The sequence below is a fragment of the Mya arenaria genome, chromosome 15 (genome assembly GCF_026914265.1).
Source record: "Mya arenaria isolate MELC-2E11 chromosome 15, ASM2691426v1".
NCBI lineage: Eukaryota > Metazoa > Mollusca > Bivalvia > Myida > Myidae > Mya > Mya arenaria.
Genome location: NC_069136.1, coordinates 7,803,051 through 7,822,454, shown reverse-complemented (window position 1 = coordinate 7,822,454; position 19,404 = coordinate 7,803,051). Strand labels below are relative to the sequence as shown.

Here is a 19,404-nt window from a genome sequence, read left to right as displayed (position 1 = left end):
TTCCAGAGCATAAAAAGAATTAAAGCCAACACAATTGTTATCTTGAATAATGTTCTGAATGATTTGGTCGTCAAATGGTAACCATGATCAGATTTTGACATAGAAAGAAATTAATTTGACGATGTAAAAAAGGTTGAAATAAGATGGTGTAATGTAAGCTATAATCAAATAATAAAGTGGATTGTAATTAGTGGTTTAAAGTATGATGTATTAGATGGTGTAATGTAAGCTATAATCAAATAATAAAGTGGATTGTAATTAGTGGTTTAAAGTATGATGTATTAGATGGTGTAATGTAAGCTATAATCAAATAATAAAGTGGATTGTAATTAGTGGTTTAAAGTATGATGTATTAGATGGTGTAAGGTAGGTTGTTATCAGACTGTATGAAGTATTTTGTAATCAGATGTTTTAAAGTAGTCTGTAATCAGATGGTTTAAAGTAGTCTGTAATCAGATATTTTAAAGTAGTGTCTGTAATCAGATGGTTTAAAGTAGTGACTGTAATCAGATGGTTTAAAGTAGTCTATAATCAGATGTTTTTAAGTAGTCTGTAATCAGATGTTTTAAAGTAGTGTCTGTAATCAGATGTTTTAAAGTACCGTATTATATCATGCATAAGACGCACTTTTTTACCCCAATTCTCGTCTTAAAAAGTGCCTGCGTCCTTTCTATGCTATTAGAATTGCATCTGTTTTTTCCAAGTCCATTTCGGGTCGAAAATATTGGACCGGGGAAGAACGCGGTAATAGTAAGTATCTGTACTGCGTCACCGAAGAGAACAACTGACATAGGTAAAATCACGCAAGTTAACACACGTAGAAATATATTGAATGTTTACTTTAAAATGATTTATTGAGAAATAAATTTTAAAAAAAATACGAGTGTTTACTTTTTTTATAAAAGGGACGCTACTCACAAAAACTCGATGTGAGTCAGCATTTTAACTGGATTGAGTTATAACGGCAACGGAAAATCGGGAAAGGAGGTAAATATCAATTAATCGTTGTTCATGATTTTAATGTTTCGATATTTTACAAAACATTTTGTTGCATGTTACTGTTTTAAAAAAATAATAAAGGAATGTGCATAACGCAAAGTAGCATTATTGTCAATTTCAAATGTGCGAAGGTGTGAAAAACACCCGCTGTCTGTCATTAGAAAAATGGTTGCTTGTTCGCACTTTACCTGACGTGCCTTCCGCTGGCAAGACTAATTACCGACACGCATTAATTATGCCTACATGCTTTAATCCGCGCAGCGACAAGCCTTATCAAAACAATCCTCAGTTTTGACAATACAGTTTTGTTGCGATTGCAACGGTTGCAACGGTTGACTGTCATTCAGAAGGCATGTCGGGACTATTGCAACGGTTGCAACGGTTGACTCTCAGTAGGGACTATTACGGCATTTGTATTTAAGTCTTATAATATGCGTGAATGTTCTCAAAATGTCAAGACATATATCTTTGTTATGTACGCTAAATTACCAAAATACGACGATAATTATCGAAATACACAAGACAGTTATCGAAATATGCCTAATATACAATTTTTTGTTTGTTTTTTACTTCAATATATGTTATAAATACTTTACCAACCTCAATTTTTCGGCTCCGATTTTAACATGTTTCCGCTGCGTCCTATCTTATATATTAAGGGGTTTTACCCGTTTTCTCAACTATTTTTTTGCCTGCGTCCTATCTATGCTAGCGTCCTATACATGATATAATACGGTAGTCTGTAATCAGATGTTTGAAAGTAGTCTGTAATCAGATGTTTTAAAGAAGTCTGTTATCAGATGGTTTAAAGTAGTCTGTTATCAGATGGTTTAAAGTAGTCTGTTATCAGATGGTTTAAAGTAGTCTGTTATCAGATGGTTTAAAGTAGTCTGTAATCAGATGGTTTAAAGTAGTCTGTAATCAGATGGTTTAAAGTAGTCTGTAATCAGATGGTTTAAAGTAGTCTGTAATCAGATGGTTTAAAGTAGTCTGTAATCAGATGGTTTAAAGTAGTCTGTAATCAGATGGTTTAAAGTAGTCTTTAATCAGATGGTTTAAGGTAGTCTGTAATCAGATGGTTTAAAGTAGTTTTTAATCAGATGGTTTAAGGTAGGTTGTAATAAGATGGTGTAAAATAGATTCTAATCTGATTGTATAAAGTAGTCTGTAATTAGATGTTCTAAAGTAGGTCGTAATAAGATGGATTAAAGTAGATTGGAATTTGATGGTGTAGGTTGTTAATCTGTTCACAATAATATGACCAATTGTGCTAAAAAGGGGGTCTCATTTTGGAAGAGCAACATGACTGGTTAGCTTAGATTGTTTGGTTGCGCTGCACAGTCAATGTTTTTCAATGGTTAGATAGCTCACATAATTTTGGTACATACAAATATATTATTAAGTAAGATCAAATGAATATTTATGATATTTTCTTCAACAAAAGGATTCTAAAGGCTAATTATGATTTTTGGTAAACCCATTATCTATACAATTAATTAAAATTAGAAATTCAAATTTATTCATCAAATCTTTTAAACAGAAGTTTGCAACATACCTTCTAACGTTCTTAACAAGATCACCGAACGGTTTTTCCCAACAGTACATCTTTATTACCCGCATTCCGGCGATTATTTCATTCATCAATCTAACACGTTCATCTGTATATTTGGCTGTCTTTTGTCTGTTGGAATAAAGCATAAAAATTATATAAACTCACAACATACGAGCTAACCCAAAATATTGTAAAAATTAGTAAACGTGGTAGAAATGTATTTTCTTTGGAGATTATTGACAGCAACACATTTTAATCGAAATCCCATCTTCAGCACTTAGTCAAATATGTGTGTTTAAAAAACCCACTACCTGAGACACAATGCACTTCGACATAATTAAAAATACAACATAAAGCTTGCCAAATTTGATTTTCTGTTAATTATTTTGCACGGTGTTTGGTATTTTTATATTCAGTTATTTTCATATGTAGTTTCTAGGGAGCAAAAAGATTTTGGCTCCACAATATATTGCAATCTATGCGGTCAAACTCTGGTCTTTCTCAATATTAATCGGTAATTTCTTGTCTACTTGTCCCAAGATTTTGTGATTTCAAGCTATTCCTTAACGTGCGTGTAGACAGTAATCCTTTAGGCTTGGCTTTCAATTAATAAAAGTTTCACTAAAAGTACAACGACCAGTCAGTTTTCACTGAGCCACATTTTCGTAAGTAGTCATCATTTTCTGTTCTTTGCTTCGCTAAAATGTTATTGATGTACAAAATCTTTTTTTTTAAATCTTTTATGTATAAATTGTGTACTTAAGCTATAAGAAAGACTAATGACTTTAGTGAAATTATTTATTAAAATATAAAGAAGACGCCAAATTAAACAAGTTGAAACTTTTAAAGCCAAACATTGATGAGTGGCAGGCTGCAGTCAACTTGATCTTACATAAATGTACCTTGGTATTTCAACTTAAAAATCATTACATCAAATTTTGTTTTCAAATGTAATAATTTGCTAAAATTAATTACAATCTGACATCTGGAAATTGAGATATAGCATTTGTCACAACCTTTAGGAAAACCCTCGTTCGTGTGTATATATATTAAACAAATGCAATTACAATACCCAATTTGCCATCATCACAAGCAAATTGTTTAACACACCGTACAAACCACCAGATAATACAGAGAAACTGAAAACGTAAAGTAATAGTAAATAATAGTAATAGTAAAGTGAACCCATCGTATATGTATCTAATATGGACATATTAAACTAGAGCTATCACTGAAGGTGATTAATACCACCGCACGCCACCTCTCATTATGAATTATCATTGTAAGAAGTTTTATGAAATTCCATCTAGTAGTTTTCAAGTAACTGTCCGGACAAAAGTTTGACAAAAACAAAACACAGAAAAAGGCAATAACTCTGTAATTTGCTAAAATAGTGTAATGATTCATGAACACACTGAACTCCTTCTCATTGTGCTGTATCATTGTATAAAGTTTTATAACATTCCATCCGGTAGTTTTCAAGTTATGCTCCAGACAAGAAAAAAGTAATAAAGGGCAATAACACTGTAATTGGCTGAAATAGAATTGCGGTTCCTGTACACTGTACTTTCTCTCATTATGATCTATCACTGTATGAAGTTTTATTAAATTCCATCCAATAGTTTTCAAGTTATGCTCCGGACAAGAAAAAGTAACAAAGGTCAGTTACTCTGTAATTGGCTGAAATAGAATTGCGGTTCCTGTACACTGCACTCCCTCTCATTATGATCTATCACTGTATGAAGTTTTATTAAATTCTATCCAATAGTTTTCAAGTTATGTTCTGGACAAGAAAAAAGTAACAAAGGGCAGTAACTCTGTAATTAGCTGAAATAGAGTTATGGTTCTTGTGCAATGCACTTCCTCTAATTGTGCTTTACCATTGTATGAAGTTTTAATAAATTCCATCTCGTAGTTTGCAAGTTAAAGTCTGGAAAAAAGTTTGACAGCAAAAAAAACAAAAACAAAGGGCAATTACTCAGTAATTGGCTAAAGTAGAGTTATGGTTCTCGAACACTGCAATTCCTCTCATTGTGCTTATCCATTGTATGAAGTTCAAATGAATTCCATCTAGTACTTTTCAAGTTATACTCGGGACAAAAAAAGTAACAAAGGGCAATAACTCAGTAAAAAGCAAGAATAGAGTCATGGTTATTGTACACTGCACTTCCTCTCATTATGCTCTATTATTGTATGAAGTTTAATCCAATTCCATCCTTTAGTTTTTAAGTTATGCTCCGGACAAGAAAAATTGCAACGGACCGACCGAAGGACCGACAGACCGACCACAGGGAGACTACAATATACCCCCTTCAAACTTCATTTGTCGGGGGTATAAAAAATGCTTTTAAAATTATGCTTACATATCACTGTGTAAACTACTAATTCAAGTATGTGTTTCTATTACCTGAACTTTGAAAACAATTTTCCCATATAACCCTGGACAGGAACCAACAACAACAACACAGCAAAGCCAGCAAGTGTGGATGGGCCCAGCTGTCTCCACAGTATTGCTAATACAGCTATTGCTTCCAGGGGACCAACCCACAGGAAGTGTAAAAATATCACAGCCTGAAATATACAAGTGACACTTGGTCCAGCTTGCTCTACAATGTTGCTCAAACAACTCTCACTTCAAGGGGACCAACCCACAGGATATGTAAGATATTACAGCCTGAAATATACAAGAGACACTTGGCCCAGCTTGCTCTACAATGTTGCTCAAACAACTATCACTTCAAGGGGACCAACCCACAGGATGTGTAAGATATTACAGCCTGAAATATACAAGTGATACTTGGCCCAGCTCGCTCTACAATATGCTTGTACAGCTATTGCTTCCTCGGGATAACAGCCTAAAATAAACGCCTCTTTCTACAGCGTTGCTAATACATCTATTGCCTTCGAGGGACCAACCCGCAGAAAGTGTACGAATATAAGAGCTGTGACATTGGGCCCAGCTTTCTCAACAGTATTGCTTATATAACTATTGCCTCAACGGAACATGCAACACTGGGTTCAAGTCTCTCTCTACAGGATTGTAAGTATAACTTTTGCTACCACAGGTCAAACCAACAAGAAGTTTAAGAACACAAACCATGATTAAAATTAAATCAACAAAATTGATTGGAAATTCAACAAAATTGATTGGAATTTCAATTTGATTGAATTGAAATGTGATTCAATTTGATTAAGAAAACATCCTTTAAAAACAATTACCTGATCAAATCTGTTCACATCGTTTGACATGAGGTTGACAATCTGGCCCGTTGTTGTCCCAGCCAGGCCATCATTACTAAGTCGCAAACTCTGAAATCATTAAAACATTGTTAATCTGAACATGTTCAGAGGCGTTAGGAAAACTCGAGTATTCAAATGAAGATTTGATATATAATTGTAGTGCATCATGGTATTTCGTGCCTGAAGCTGATTGTTTAAATTACTTGTTTTTGTTTACCATGCTATGAAACATTCAAATGAGGTCGGTGTTTCATTGGGACTGAATATTTTTTATATTTACATCAGGAGTTCTGCAACGAGATGCCAACACACTCACTCAAACAAAGGTCGGAATTCAACAAATATTTACATCAGAATGATGACACTTGATACTCATACTATAAATGTCTTATTAAATGCCGGGCATGTGTCTTTTTTAGAAGCATTTCTCCTCATTCAGCAAACTATTTTGGAGTCAAGAGTCAATGTAAGCTTTATTCATGTCACAAAATCGGAAAAAAATAGCCACAAAAAATACCCCGGCGAGTCTATCATGGCATGGGATTTGAAAAGGACATGAACGGTATACATGTAATCAATAAATATGTGCACCAAGTTCCATCTGAATACTGTAGACAGCAAATGCCGGTCAATGACAACCTGTCACTGAAGTTTTATGATTGTAGATCAAACTGCCATTGTAAGGACAAAGTTTTTATAAGATTATTGATACATTGACCACCGATGCTAAAAACAACAGGTCATCTGTTGGTCTACTGCAACCTACCTGTGAATTTTCATGGTCGTGGTACAGACAATGTTTTTATAAGACATTTGACCTAATGACCCAATCAGGTCATTTACTGGTCAAGGGCAACCTACCAACATTAGTTCTGGAGAGAATACCATATGCAACCCTTAAGGGGCATTAGAGCAGACTAGCGATAAGAAAAAGTAATGTACCTTCCTGTACAATAGAGAACAACACGCTATTCTCATCTTCATCCCGATCCTCTGTACCCCAAAGAAGTACGGGTGATGTGAGACGGCGAGGATAACAGCGCACAGGCTTATACCGCCCGCATACAGGAGGCTCTCGGTTTTCGTTACCTCGGACCCGGGGGTGAAATAGCGGATTAGTCCCCCAAGCAACAGGGGCTGGACTATTTTTGTCATCTCCTGAAATGGTGAATAATTACACTGTTTTCCTGTTTGATCAAACAGATTTAAGCAAACAATTATCGAGTTTCATGAAATTATTTATTTGAATCATTAGAATCAATATTTCTTTTGAAAACTGCTGAAGTCCTTGAATGACTTATATTCACATATTTACAAAAAACCATGATCATTTGACTACCAGGAGTTCTCTATGGCAAGTACAAGACCACCAAAAGTGGATGCTAACACCCATCTGATTCTCTGCTGCCAAACATATAAAACTTCTTAATTGGTCAAAGTTAGCCATAATATTAAAGGATTGATTAATATTTATCCAAAGTAACCATTACCAAATCAAATCATTGAAATGTGCAAAGTAGCCAAGTAATAACATGTGGACAACTTATTAAGGTCTCTACAATTCGCTGCAGAAAATCATGGAATATAGGTCAATTATAACATAATTATGTATCAAAATGCCAGTGTTATGGGCCTGGCAACACATATGAGTACCGTCGCTAAAAACATGCATTCATGTAACTATCATATTCAGTGCTATATGAGTCATGGCCAATTAAAGTCCTCGAAACATTAACTTCAATGGGCAATACCAATGCAAGTCCATGTAAGCCAAGCCAAGGTCTCCTCCTTATCTTACAAACAGCATCAAGCCTCAAGACTGCAACTTGTGACTTTCTTTCAAGAAGATAATTTCTGGTGAAAATTGCTAAATTAATAGCCACATGAAAGATTTTAAAAAGAGTGCAAAAAACAACAACAGTCCTTTGAAATGTTTGCTTCTCTGAGCCCAAGTTGACTTGAGACTGTAAGTAAACTCCCTGGTAAAATATTAACTCACTTACCTCGCAAAGAAGAACAAGCCCAAACAGCATGTATTCGAGCCCAAACATCCGAAATAGTGCCCAGAATAGACTGGGTTTGCCCCGGCCAGCATTAGATTTCTCAATCTCTTTTGCCCACTCTCTGAAATAAAAGAGTATTTGTTCATTTAAGATCATACTTAATTATTTAAGATCAAGCTGTCAGCTGATGCAAACTCAAGTCATTTTCTTGGGTAAAAATCCTTATGTCCTTTGAGAGAACTAAGAGAATGTGCTCCAGGTGGGCTCGACTACTTGGGTGAGTGACAGACACCTATATACCTCGGAATTAGACCAGTCACACAGGCTGAGTAGATGGCCTGAAACATGGCACAAATACTACACTGACAATACTTGTAATATGTTGACACTTAAATCTTGAAAGCCAAACAATAGGTAAGTCAAATAAAATTCTTCATCTGAATCCATAGTTTTTTATGGAAATATATTTTATTTGAAGGTAGAGTGAGATCAACTTACATTACACCACATTGTTGTAGGAAGCTGTGCCCACAGGCAACAAGGGATACATGCCTTAAATGCCTATACAAGAATAAAAAAACTGATATTCCAAGTCAATAAGCTTATAAATATGGAGAGTAAAGCTTTGTTTTAGGTACAAACAATGACCATTTGTTGTGCAATTTTGCATGTTTCTGAGAGTTAAGAATCAGTAAGAAATATAAATGACAGTAATAAGTCTTCATAACTACTTTTCAAGCTGGTCTCCAAGCCTGTCTGATTGGTCCTCTGCAACCACATTATACATGTCCTCCACCTCAAGTTGTCGTACATAGCCCTTCTTGAACAATGGGTTCATCCACCTGAAATAGGGAATTATGTGGGGGGTTAAGTGACATAACTGAAAAGATTGTACATGTACCCAACCTCTAGTTGTCATACATAGCCAGTTGTCATACATAGCCCTTCCTGAACAGTGTGTACAACCACCTGAAATAGTGAATAATGTGGGGGGGGGGTTAAGTGGAATAACTGACAACATAATACATGTACTCAACCTCCAGTTGTCATACATAGCAATAGGTTAATATATAATGTTCTCAACCTCTAGTCATAATACACAGCCCTTCCTAAACAGTAGGTTCAACCATCTGAAATAGGGTTATATACCGGGTGTTAAGCGCCATAATTGACAACATTGTACATTTCCTCAACCTACTGTTGTTGTACGTCACCCTTCCTAAACAGTGGGTTCATCCACTCAAAATAGGGTAATATACAGGGAGTTGAGTGCCATAACTTATAACTTTATTCATGTTGTACATAGCCTTCCAGTGGGTTCATCCACCTGATAAAGGGAAGATGTGGGGGTTAAGTGACATAAATGACCACATTGTACATGTCCTGTCCTTAACCTCCAGTTTCTGTACAGCACAGTGGGGTCATCCACCAGAAGTATGGAAGTATAATTATTGAACGTTAAGTGAGAATACTGCCAGTACAGTTCCCATAGTTCTGACACAGCCTGGCTGCACATAAACCATCTAGAATAAGATCTTAAAGATGCATAGTTCTATTTAAAGTTAAATTTCTATCAGAGTTACTTTCATTGGTTGAAACCAATCATAGGATATTCCTGGTTCGTAGTTTATTTTTATTCCTCCATGAAAAGAGGATGACAGAATGGATTGTCACCGTTTTTTCCAAAAAAAAATGAAGCTAACCATTATTATTTTATACAAATTTATATGAGCTCAATTGTTTAACAGCTGTTAGATGATTTATCTAAATATTGAACATTTTCCTTCAGAACCAAGATAATGTTTTCCCTGGTTGTGCTCATACAAACCTCTTCAGGACCAAGATAATGTTGTCCCTGGTTGTGCTCATACAAACCTCTTCAGGACCAAGATAATGTTTTCCTTGGTTGTGCTCATACAAACCTCTTCAGAACCAAGATAATGTTTTCCTTGGTTGTGCTCATACAAACCTCTTCAGAACCAAGATAATGTTTTCCTTGGTTGTGCTCATACAAACCTCTTCAGAACCAAGATAATGTTGTCCTTGGTTGTGCTCATACAAACCTCTTCAGAACCAAGATAATGTTGTCCCTGGTTGTGCTCATACAAACCTCTTCAGAACCAAGATAATGTTTTCCCTGGTTGTGCTCATACAAACCTCTTCTGAACCAAGATAATGTTTTCCCTGGTTGTGCTCATACAAACCTCTTCAGAACCAAGATAATTTTTTCCCTGGTTGTGCTCATACAAACCTCTTCAGAACCAAGATAATGTTTTCCCTGGTTGTGATCATACAAACCTCTTCAGAACCAAGAAAAGGGTTTTCCCTGGTTGTGCTCATACAAACCTCTTCAGAATCATGATAATGTTTTCCCTGGTTGTGCTCATACAAACCTCTTCAGAACCAAGATAATGTTTTCCCTGGTTGTGCTCATACAAACCTCTTCAGGACCAAGATAATGTTTTTCCTGGTTGTGCTCATACAAACCTCTTCAGAATCATGATAATGTTTTCCCTGGTTGTGCTCATACACACCTCTTCAGAATCATGATAATGTTTTCCCTGGTTGTGCTCATACAAACCTCTTCAGGACCAAGATAATGTTTTCCCTGGTTGTGCTCATACAAACCTCTTCAGAACCAAGATAATGTTTTCCCTTGTTGTGCTCATACAAACCTCTTCAGGACCAAGATAATGTTTTCCCTGGTTGTGATCATACAAACCTCTTCAGGACCAAGATAATGTTTTCCCTGGTTGTGATCATACAAACCTCTTCAGGACCAAGATAATGTTTTCCCTGGTTGTGCCCATACAAACCTTTCGAGACAAGATACCGTAAATGACTGGGTATAAGACGATAGGGGGTATTAGACGCAGGGAAAAAAATCTGTGAAAAATCCGAGAAAAAAACTTTTAATCTATGTTTTTGGTTAAAAGACTCATAGAAAAAATGTCAAAATCGTCCGGCATTTTCAGCCACCATGTTTGTTGACAGTGACAAAAAAAAATTTCCGTGAAAATGGCGATTGTTATCTTTAAAACCATACAACCATACTGTCGAGAATGAAAAGTTATGTTATGCAAAAAATATTTTGACAGTGCCCAACTTTGCTTTTTTATATGTAAGTTTGATTATTGTTTAATTCAATTTATTATTCAAAATAATATTGAATACCGTAATTCACAAGAAGTCAGACACCATAAATTAATTATTTTTTCGCTCTCCGAATACATAAAAAAATATCATTTTTACATTTTATTTACATGTTTGTTTAACCTGCCTTTTTTCTTCATGTTTGCCGTTTTAACCCGTATATACTCGATCAATATGACGCGAGTAACATCCCTTTCTACATAAATCTAAACAAACTCTCGGCTTGAAATTGACCTCAGAAAAAAAGTTCAAAAAATTGTTACTGGGTATTATACGCAGGCATTTTTTTGCATCAAAATCTGAGGGAAAAAAGTGTGTCTAATACCCAGTCATTTACGGTAATGTTTTTCCTAGTCATGCTCATACCAACCTCTTCAAAACAAGATAATGTTTTCCCTGGTTGTGCTCATACAAAACTCTTTGATACCAAGATAAGGTAGTCCCTGGCTGTGCTCATACAAAACTCTTTGATACCAAGATAAGGTAGTCCCTGGTTGAGCTCATACAAACCTCTTTGATACCAAGATAAGGTAGTCCCTGGTTGAGCTCATACAAACCTCCCTGATATCAAGATAAGGTAGTCCCTGGCTGTGCTCATACAAACCTCTTTGATATCAAGATAAGGTAGTCCCTGGCTGTGCTCATACAAACCTCTTTGATATCAAGATAAGGTAGTCCCTGGTTGAGCTCATACAAACCTCTTTGATATCAAGATAAGGTAGTCCCTGGCTGTGCTCATACAAACCTCTTTGATATCAAGATAAGGTAGTCCCTGGTTGAGCTCATACAAACCTCTTTGATATCAAGATAAGGTAGTCCCTGGTTGAGCTCATACAAACCTCTTTGATACCAAGATAAGGTAGTCCCTGGTTGAGCTCATACAAACCTCTTTGATATCAAGATAAGGTAGTCCCAGGATATGCTCATACAAAACTTTTTGATATCAAGATAAGGTAGTCCCTGGTTGAGCTCATACAAAACTCTTTGATACCAAGATAAGGTAGTCCCTGGTTGAGCTCATACAAACCTCTTTGATATCAAGATAAGGTAGTCCCTGGATATGCTCATACAAAACTTTTTGATATCAAGATAAGGTAGTCCCTGGTTGTGCTCATACAAAACTCTTTGATACCAAGATAAGGTAGTCCCTGGTTGAGCTCATACAAACCTCTTTGATATCAAGATAAGGTAGTCCCTGGATATGCTCATACAAAACTCTTTGATACCAAGATAAGGTAGTCCCTGGTTGAGCTCATACAAACCTCTTTGATATCAAGATAAGGTAGTCCCTGGTTGAGCTCATACAAACCTCTTTGATATCAAGATAAGGTAGTCCCTGGTTGAGCTCATACAAACCTCTTTGATGCCAAGATAAGGTAGTCCCTGGTTGAGCTCATACAAACCTCTTTGATATCAAGATAAGGTAGTCCCTGGTTGAGCTCATACAAACCTCTTTGATATCAAGATAAGGTAGTCCCTGGCTGTGCTCATACAAACCTCTTTGATATCAAGATAAGGTAGTCCCGGGTTGAGCTCATACAAACCTCTTTGATATCAAGATAAGGTAGTCCCTGGATATGCTCATACAAAACTTTTTGATATCAAGATAAGGTAGTCCCTGGTTGAGCTCATACAAACCTCTTTGATACCAAGATAAGGTAGTCCCTGGTTGAGCTCATACAAAACTCTTTGATACCAAGATAAGGTAGTCCCTGGATATGCTCATACAAAACTTTTTGATACCAAGATAAGGTAGTCCCTGGATATGCTCATACAAAACTTTTTGATATCAAGATAAGGTAGTCCCTGGTTGAGCTCATACAAACCTCTTTGATATCAAGATAAGGTAGTCCCTGGTTGAGCTCATACAAAACTCTTTGATACCAAGATAAGGTAGTCCCTGGATATGCTCATACAAAACTTTTTGATACCAAGATAAGGTAGTCCCTGGATATGCTCATACAAAACTTTTTGATATCAAGATAAGGTAGTCCCTGGGTGTGCTCATACAAACCTCTTTGGTGGGCAATGAACTATACAGACCATTCACACCCTTCAATACAAACAGATAACACTTAAAATCAGTGGCCATATTTGATTATTTTTTGTGTGTGTGTTGTTCCTGTACCAATTTATCTTAAACATAATAGGCTAGGCTAGGCTAGGCTGGAGAGATAACACATGGGGGATTGTTGGTCCTATAAAGGCAGTATTATGATATCCTCAACATTTCTGTTGTGCTTGTTATTTTCTATCTTAAATATAAACAATTGCACTCACCTACATCATGATCAGTTAAATAGAGCAATTAAAGGACCTCACTGGAAATAAGTTGAAAAACTTTAATGGGCTATCCTGTGTGAAATATAAATGTCTCACATATTTGAGCTCTTTAGTAACATATTTGTATAAAAAAATAACTTTCTGTTTTTGTTTATGTGATTTAGTATAGATATCATCGCTAAGTAATTCTTTGTTAAACAGTCTGTGGTGTAACTACATGTGATATTTTGTACGAAACTATGACATATAGATGCGCAAAAATATACCTATCTTACTATATCTATTATTTTCCTTTAATCTTGTATTGTAACATCATAAAGAAATGAACATACATAAATATATGTATGCATTTGCTTATACAGTAGATGTTGAAATTTCATTTCTTTTGTTTTTTTCACATTTCATTAGGTCAAGTTTCATGTATTTATAAATACAGATTCAATCTCACTTAAAATCATGTTGGTGTGTAAGTACTTATGTTTTCTTGCATACCGGATCTGACCAGTGCTGGAAAAACCCGCCTTACACCCCCCATGTAAGATGGGTCACTTGCAACAACGCGCCGCTTCTATTCTTTTTTTATTGCATGGTTTATGAAAAGTATATTATGCCATTTCAATAAAGCGCTATTAGATATATAAGTCTGCAAGACTTTTAATTAAAACTGAAAATAAACAATCATAAAAACATGATTTTAAAGGAACTATTTGACGTCAATAGTGATTTAAAATTACTGTGCTTTATGACGTCACTGGTAAACAACGTCACATGCACTTTTTGGTGAAATGTTCAAAAGTGCATTTTATACGTCAATTTTTCCACAAATTGATTATTGTAGTTATGCTAGAAAAAATATCAATCATGTTTTTCCGGTCCGGATAAAAAAATCCGACCCTCGAGGACGCTGTAACTCAGCAAGCCTCGTAAACGGCTTACGCGCGTGCCCTCGGATCAGATTTTTCTACCCATACCAGAAACACATGATAAATACTTATATTGTCCAGTCTCTTTTATCTATAGGGATACATGAAAATGTTTAGATGCATAAACTGTATTGACAAACAGTGAAACATCTAAATCAATATAGTCATAATTGCTATTTAATTGTTTATGTCTTTTATTGTATCAACATGTACTGTAAACATAAAGTTGTCATAATTTTTACTTGATAAGTACCCTATCATTGTGCATTGAAAAGGAAAGAAATTACCACTTATCTAATCGCTTTATTACATATCTTTAGGCAATGCATTTAATTTGCTGGCAGCTGCTTAAATGGCATTAAGGAAGAGTCCTAGGCAAGCTGTTTACAAAGTTAGTAATTCATGATAAAACCCCACCCAATTAACAGTAAGGAATCCATGGAGGATTCTCACCCCTGCACTGATCATTTTCCTTCTTTCATCAAACCCCGGTTCCTGCTGAAGACAAGCTTGTGTCTAATGTATTATCATCCAAAGTATTAAGATACGACCCAGGGTTAAGAAATATAATACAGTATCATCTGTTTTCTGTTAATGCCATAGGGACCTGATCATAGATCTGACCTGTACATTGAACAACCATGATTGACAAATGAGAAAGCTGCAATTATTCAAGGTACATAATTATGTACCATCTGTCATTTTTACCCACAAGCAAAGCAGTGATTAACTGTAAAAAAGGACAGATTTAAATATTGTAGTCTTTATACATATTTAATAAAATGGTGCAACCTATAATGCGCATTGGGAACAAACTTTCAAGAAAATAACTAGTTAAAATCTGATTATTTTTCCTAGTTAAATCACTTTTATATATATTCGTGTTTTTGGAAAACCTCTTAAAATAGTTGATAAATTAAAATCACTTATTAAACCTTAAACGAAATGATCTCATATACGAAAGAGGATGCAGGTTTATAACAGTTGGAAATGTTCCCTAGAGAATGGTATTCACATGAACTAATGATTCACATACACTTATGCCTTATCAAAACTCTATTCATAATAACATATCAGAACATGTTGAAATGTACATGTTGAGTTCTCATTGCCATGGCATTGGTGTCATCCCACAAAGTTTAATGATAAACAATCACATTTTAAGTAGGAAATGAGATAGGTGGAGTCTTTCTTGAATGATAAATGACCTAGTTGGATACAATCTATTCATAACAAGGAGCTGCAACACTTACAACAACTTGTGCAATCAGATTGGCCTATTTAAAAAAGTAACGAAATTTATAATTTCATACCTAACGACAAAAAAATGTAAATTTATAATAATAAATTGGGATATCAGGCCTTCCTGATGAGGAAAAAAACAAAATTCTGACTTAAATTGGGTTAGAGATGAACAAGAATACAAACACATGGACAGAAGATAAAAGAATGTCATCATGTTTATTTTTTTGAGATTACACAAACTCTTCTTTGCGAAAAAAGTTTGAGTGCCCAATGCTTCAATTAAAAAACAAAACAAAAAACAAACTTGGGTATTTGTTTTTAGCTTGGTAAATAAGTTTCCATTGGGACATTGGAAGTAGGGTGGAATTTCCGCTCCAAATTAGTCAGAAAATAACTCATTGTTCTGAAGTGCTATTTGTACATATTCATAGCTAGTAATTTAAAATGTAATGGTCCTTAAACATTTATTCACACTTTTAATTTGTTTTCCTAGATTCATTCCAACAAACATGAACATGTCCATGAATAAAATGACTTTAATATAAACAATTTTTTAAATATTTGATACCTCTATATCGTCAACAATTTGCATGTGCTAATATAAATTGATAGTCTGATAGTTTTTTTGTTTTTTTTAATTAACAAAAATGGAATTCATGGTCAACATCAACTAAAAAGAATTCTATCAAGGGGGCGATGGGTTTTGTCAGTAAGGGTCAGGTATCATGGTCAGGTTGCCCAAAACACAGGTAATTTTAGGCCCTAAGATTGGCCTATACGGAGTTAATGTTATACAAATCAAAGAGAAACAAGTGATATTGAAAGCAAAATTTGCCTAAAGCACAGGCAATTTTAGGTTCCAATAGTAACTAAATATCCTTGTGAGATGGATATCCAGAAAGCCAAAGCTTACAGTATAAATGTTGTACAATTTATCCAAGGCAAACAAGTCATCATGAAAGTTGCATACACAAGGGAGCATTCAGTTCCACATAAAGTCTTTTGCCTCTTTCACAACTATGTGTATTTGGACAGTTAAAATTGAATGTAATAAATCAGCTAAAAAATAGCAAGTCTGGCAAACATTTCACCTGAGTGCATGGCTTGCTGGTTTGAGCAAATTTCTCCCACCTCATGAAAAACAAAAGGCACATGCCTACGTATGCTAAACAAGATAAATATACTCCTGTGACGCATCCTTTCATGATGCTTTCAAGATTAAAACTTACGTTTAATATTTTGATTTCCAAGGAATGTTACATACATGCCATTTGGAAAGTATCCATGATATCTTGAGTGTAAAATTCAATGAACACACTATCTGTAGCTATTTTGTTCCATTAAAAACCATGTTGACTAAGTCCAAAATTTGATGTAGTTGGAAGGTGAATATAACTGAAATTGTTTCATGAATTGATAAATATTTTAGTGATTTTTTTTATTGCCTTGCTCAGTGCTGTAAGAATTGACTCAAGTGAATGTGTTAGGTAAAGTTTATAAACATTCTAGAGCTGTAAATTCACAGTGTCTAGCTTCTTTGACTTTATATTATGCTGAATTTATTATAAATTTTGATGCTATGCTATGAACTGACATGATGATGATTTTATGTTATTTATTCTTATTTTGAATGTATATAAGAGTAATAAATAAATGTAAGTCAAGTCTCGTTCATTTTTCTGTATATATATATATATATATATCCCCTGTGAAGCCTCTCAGAAATATGGCATGTATGGTTAAAACTGCGAAAACACTTCAATTGCTACAAACATTACTTAAAACATGTATGTTATTGGACAAGTGACACTCTATTGTGGTAAAAAATGAAAGCAACCTTCATATTGATGAACAAGTTATTTCACTGCTCATGAATGTTTAATTTATCAAGTTCAGACAACACTTTCTTGTTAGCATGAATTCTCCTAAAGACATTGTAAAAATAACATCAAAAAATAATTCCATAGTATCAGCATTAAAACAATTTTTAACTAAAACCAGAAAATTCATTTCAAGAATGAAGTCTTTTTTGAATAAATAGTGGATGACATATATAACAAGGGAGAACATTAACATAAAATTGGCACCATTCCCTACTTTAAAATTTAAAACTGACTTAGAGGTATATTTTCCTCTTCAATGTGATGTCAGACATTAGAATCCAGTTGTTTGAATGTGATCCTTTATAATATAACATGCCATATTACAACAATTGATAACTACATAACACACATCTATTCAGTGATGTTCGGATGATCGTTTATTATAATATAAAAATGATAGGTTGGGTCTGAAATTGGTGACAATCAGTTGTATTTGGTCATTATCGATCATTGATTCAACCTGCAAGTTGTTTTTCTTCTTTCCTCTCCTTATTTGAGTTCGGTTAATTTCCCCAAATGATATCCTCGTTTTCTCATTTAAGCATTCCTGTTCAGTTTAGTTATTGTCGTTCACAATATGGCTGATAGCAACAACAATACCAAATATCTTTAAATGTGAGCATAACATAAGCATATATGTAGTTAAGGATTAGGAGTTATTGTACAAGAATAAAACTACAATTAAGGCATTGTCAAAAATGATTGTACCATCCAGACCATAACTGAAGCTGAACCCATTATCAATAGTCAAATTGCAACAGATTCCCAACACTAGCTTTAAATCATTTTAATGTAACAACATTCATAGCCAAAAAATACAATCAACAAGATATAGTGATTTGACAGTTAAGTAAGCAATATACAGCTTGTAAGGATTTTAAATTCTTTAAATTACTGTTTCAATGGTAAAGCATATTTACAAATACATGTACGATATTCTTTATGTATAGGACACACTTTTTTACACCAGAATGTTCAGGTAAAATTGCCAGCATCCTATCTTATGTATTAGTTTTTAATTATTTTTTTCTCGAGTCTATTTCAGGCTGAAATTCTCTGAGCAGTGACAAAGGGGTAAGTACCGATACGGCACCGAAGAAAACAACTGTAGGTAAAATAACGCAGTAAACATGTGTATATAATGAACCAGTCAATTGTAACCAAGGCCCCCCAAGGTCCGGGGGTATACCGGGGAAATGTGCCATGTTTTTACCTTCCCGGTGGCCCCGCAGTGCCCGGTGAATGCAGTGGTTCTGTATTCGCCCCAAATATAGCGGGGAATGTGCCTTACTTAGGGTCCTTGGGGTGCGGGGGCATTTGGCGGGGATTTTACCATCAGTTCGTCCCCAGAAACCGGGGGTTTTACCCGGGCTTGGCTGGACCCCGCTATTCCCTGGACCTGGAGGGGCCGGGGTAACAATTGACTGGTGCATAAATGAAATGTTTTACTTCAATGATTTCTTGAGAAATAAATTGAAAACAATCAGAGTGTTTGCTTTTTTTTATAAAAGGGATGCTACTCACAAAAACTTGATGTGAATCAAGTGCTTTAACTGGATTGAGTTATAACAGCAGTGAAAAATCGCGATATAAGATAAATATCAATTAAACGTTGTTCATGATTTTAATGTTTCGATATTTTACAACATATTTTGTTGTATGTAACTGTTTAAAAATAATAATAAAGGAATATGCATACCGCAAATAACATAATTGTCACTTTCAAATCTTTTGTGCAAAGGTGTGAAAAACACACGCTCTCTGTCATTTGAAGAACATCAATAAAACAAACTATTGCGATGGTATGTTTGTTTGTTCGCACTTTACCACATGTTTTAATACTCAGCTGAGGGTGTTGACATTTTGAGAGCATTCACGTAAACTATAAGATTTCAAAACTACAACAGAGCTGAGGGACAATCCTGACTTGTACGAGTTACACCGAGTACGAAACATGGAAAAAATCCACTTACCAGAAAAACAGTTTTGAAATAGGATTCGCCGTAACAACCGGGTTGGGATTGTGATGCTTTGAAGACTCGTCCATCTTGACTTCTGGTTAAGAATAATCAATTCAATACTGTCAAGAACGTTTATCTAGTACATTTGACATTTCCATGCTT

At 34.9% G+C, this 19,404-nt stretch overlaps 1 protein-coding gene across 6 annotated transcripts in view; it reads right to left on the bottom strand.

The window, feature by feature from the left end:
* The window catches only part of LOC128218899 (ATP-binding cassette sub-family C member 4-like), an 83,957-nt gene extending 64,553 nt beyond the window's left edge, over positions 1–19,404 (bottom strand). For all 6 annotated transcript variants that reach the window (XR_008258500.1, XM_052926660.1, XM_052926661.1 and 3 more), the window contains exons 1-7: positions 19,255–19,404; positions 8,526–8,636; positions 7,795–7,915; positions 6,734–6,949; positions 5,771–5,860; positions 4,959–5,122; positions 2,555–2,680 (exon numbers count right to left, since the gene is read on the bottom strand). Coding sequence is in view for 5 of the 6 variants with exons in the window: in XM_052926660.1 (XP_052782620.1) it covers positions 2,555–2,680; positions 4,959–5,122; positions 5,771–5,860; positions 6,734–6,949; positions 7,795–7,915; positions 8,526–8,636; positions 19,255–19,328 (902 nt within the window). In the remaining variant the exon portion in view is untranslated. The remainder of the gene's footprint in view (positions 1–2,554; positions 2,681–4,958; positions 5,123–5,770; positions 5,861–6,733; positions 6,950–7,794; positions 7,916–8,525; positions 8,637–19,254) is intronic.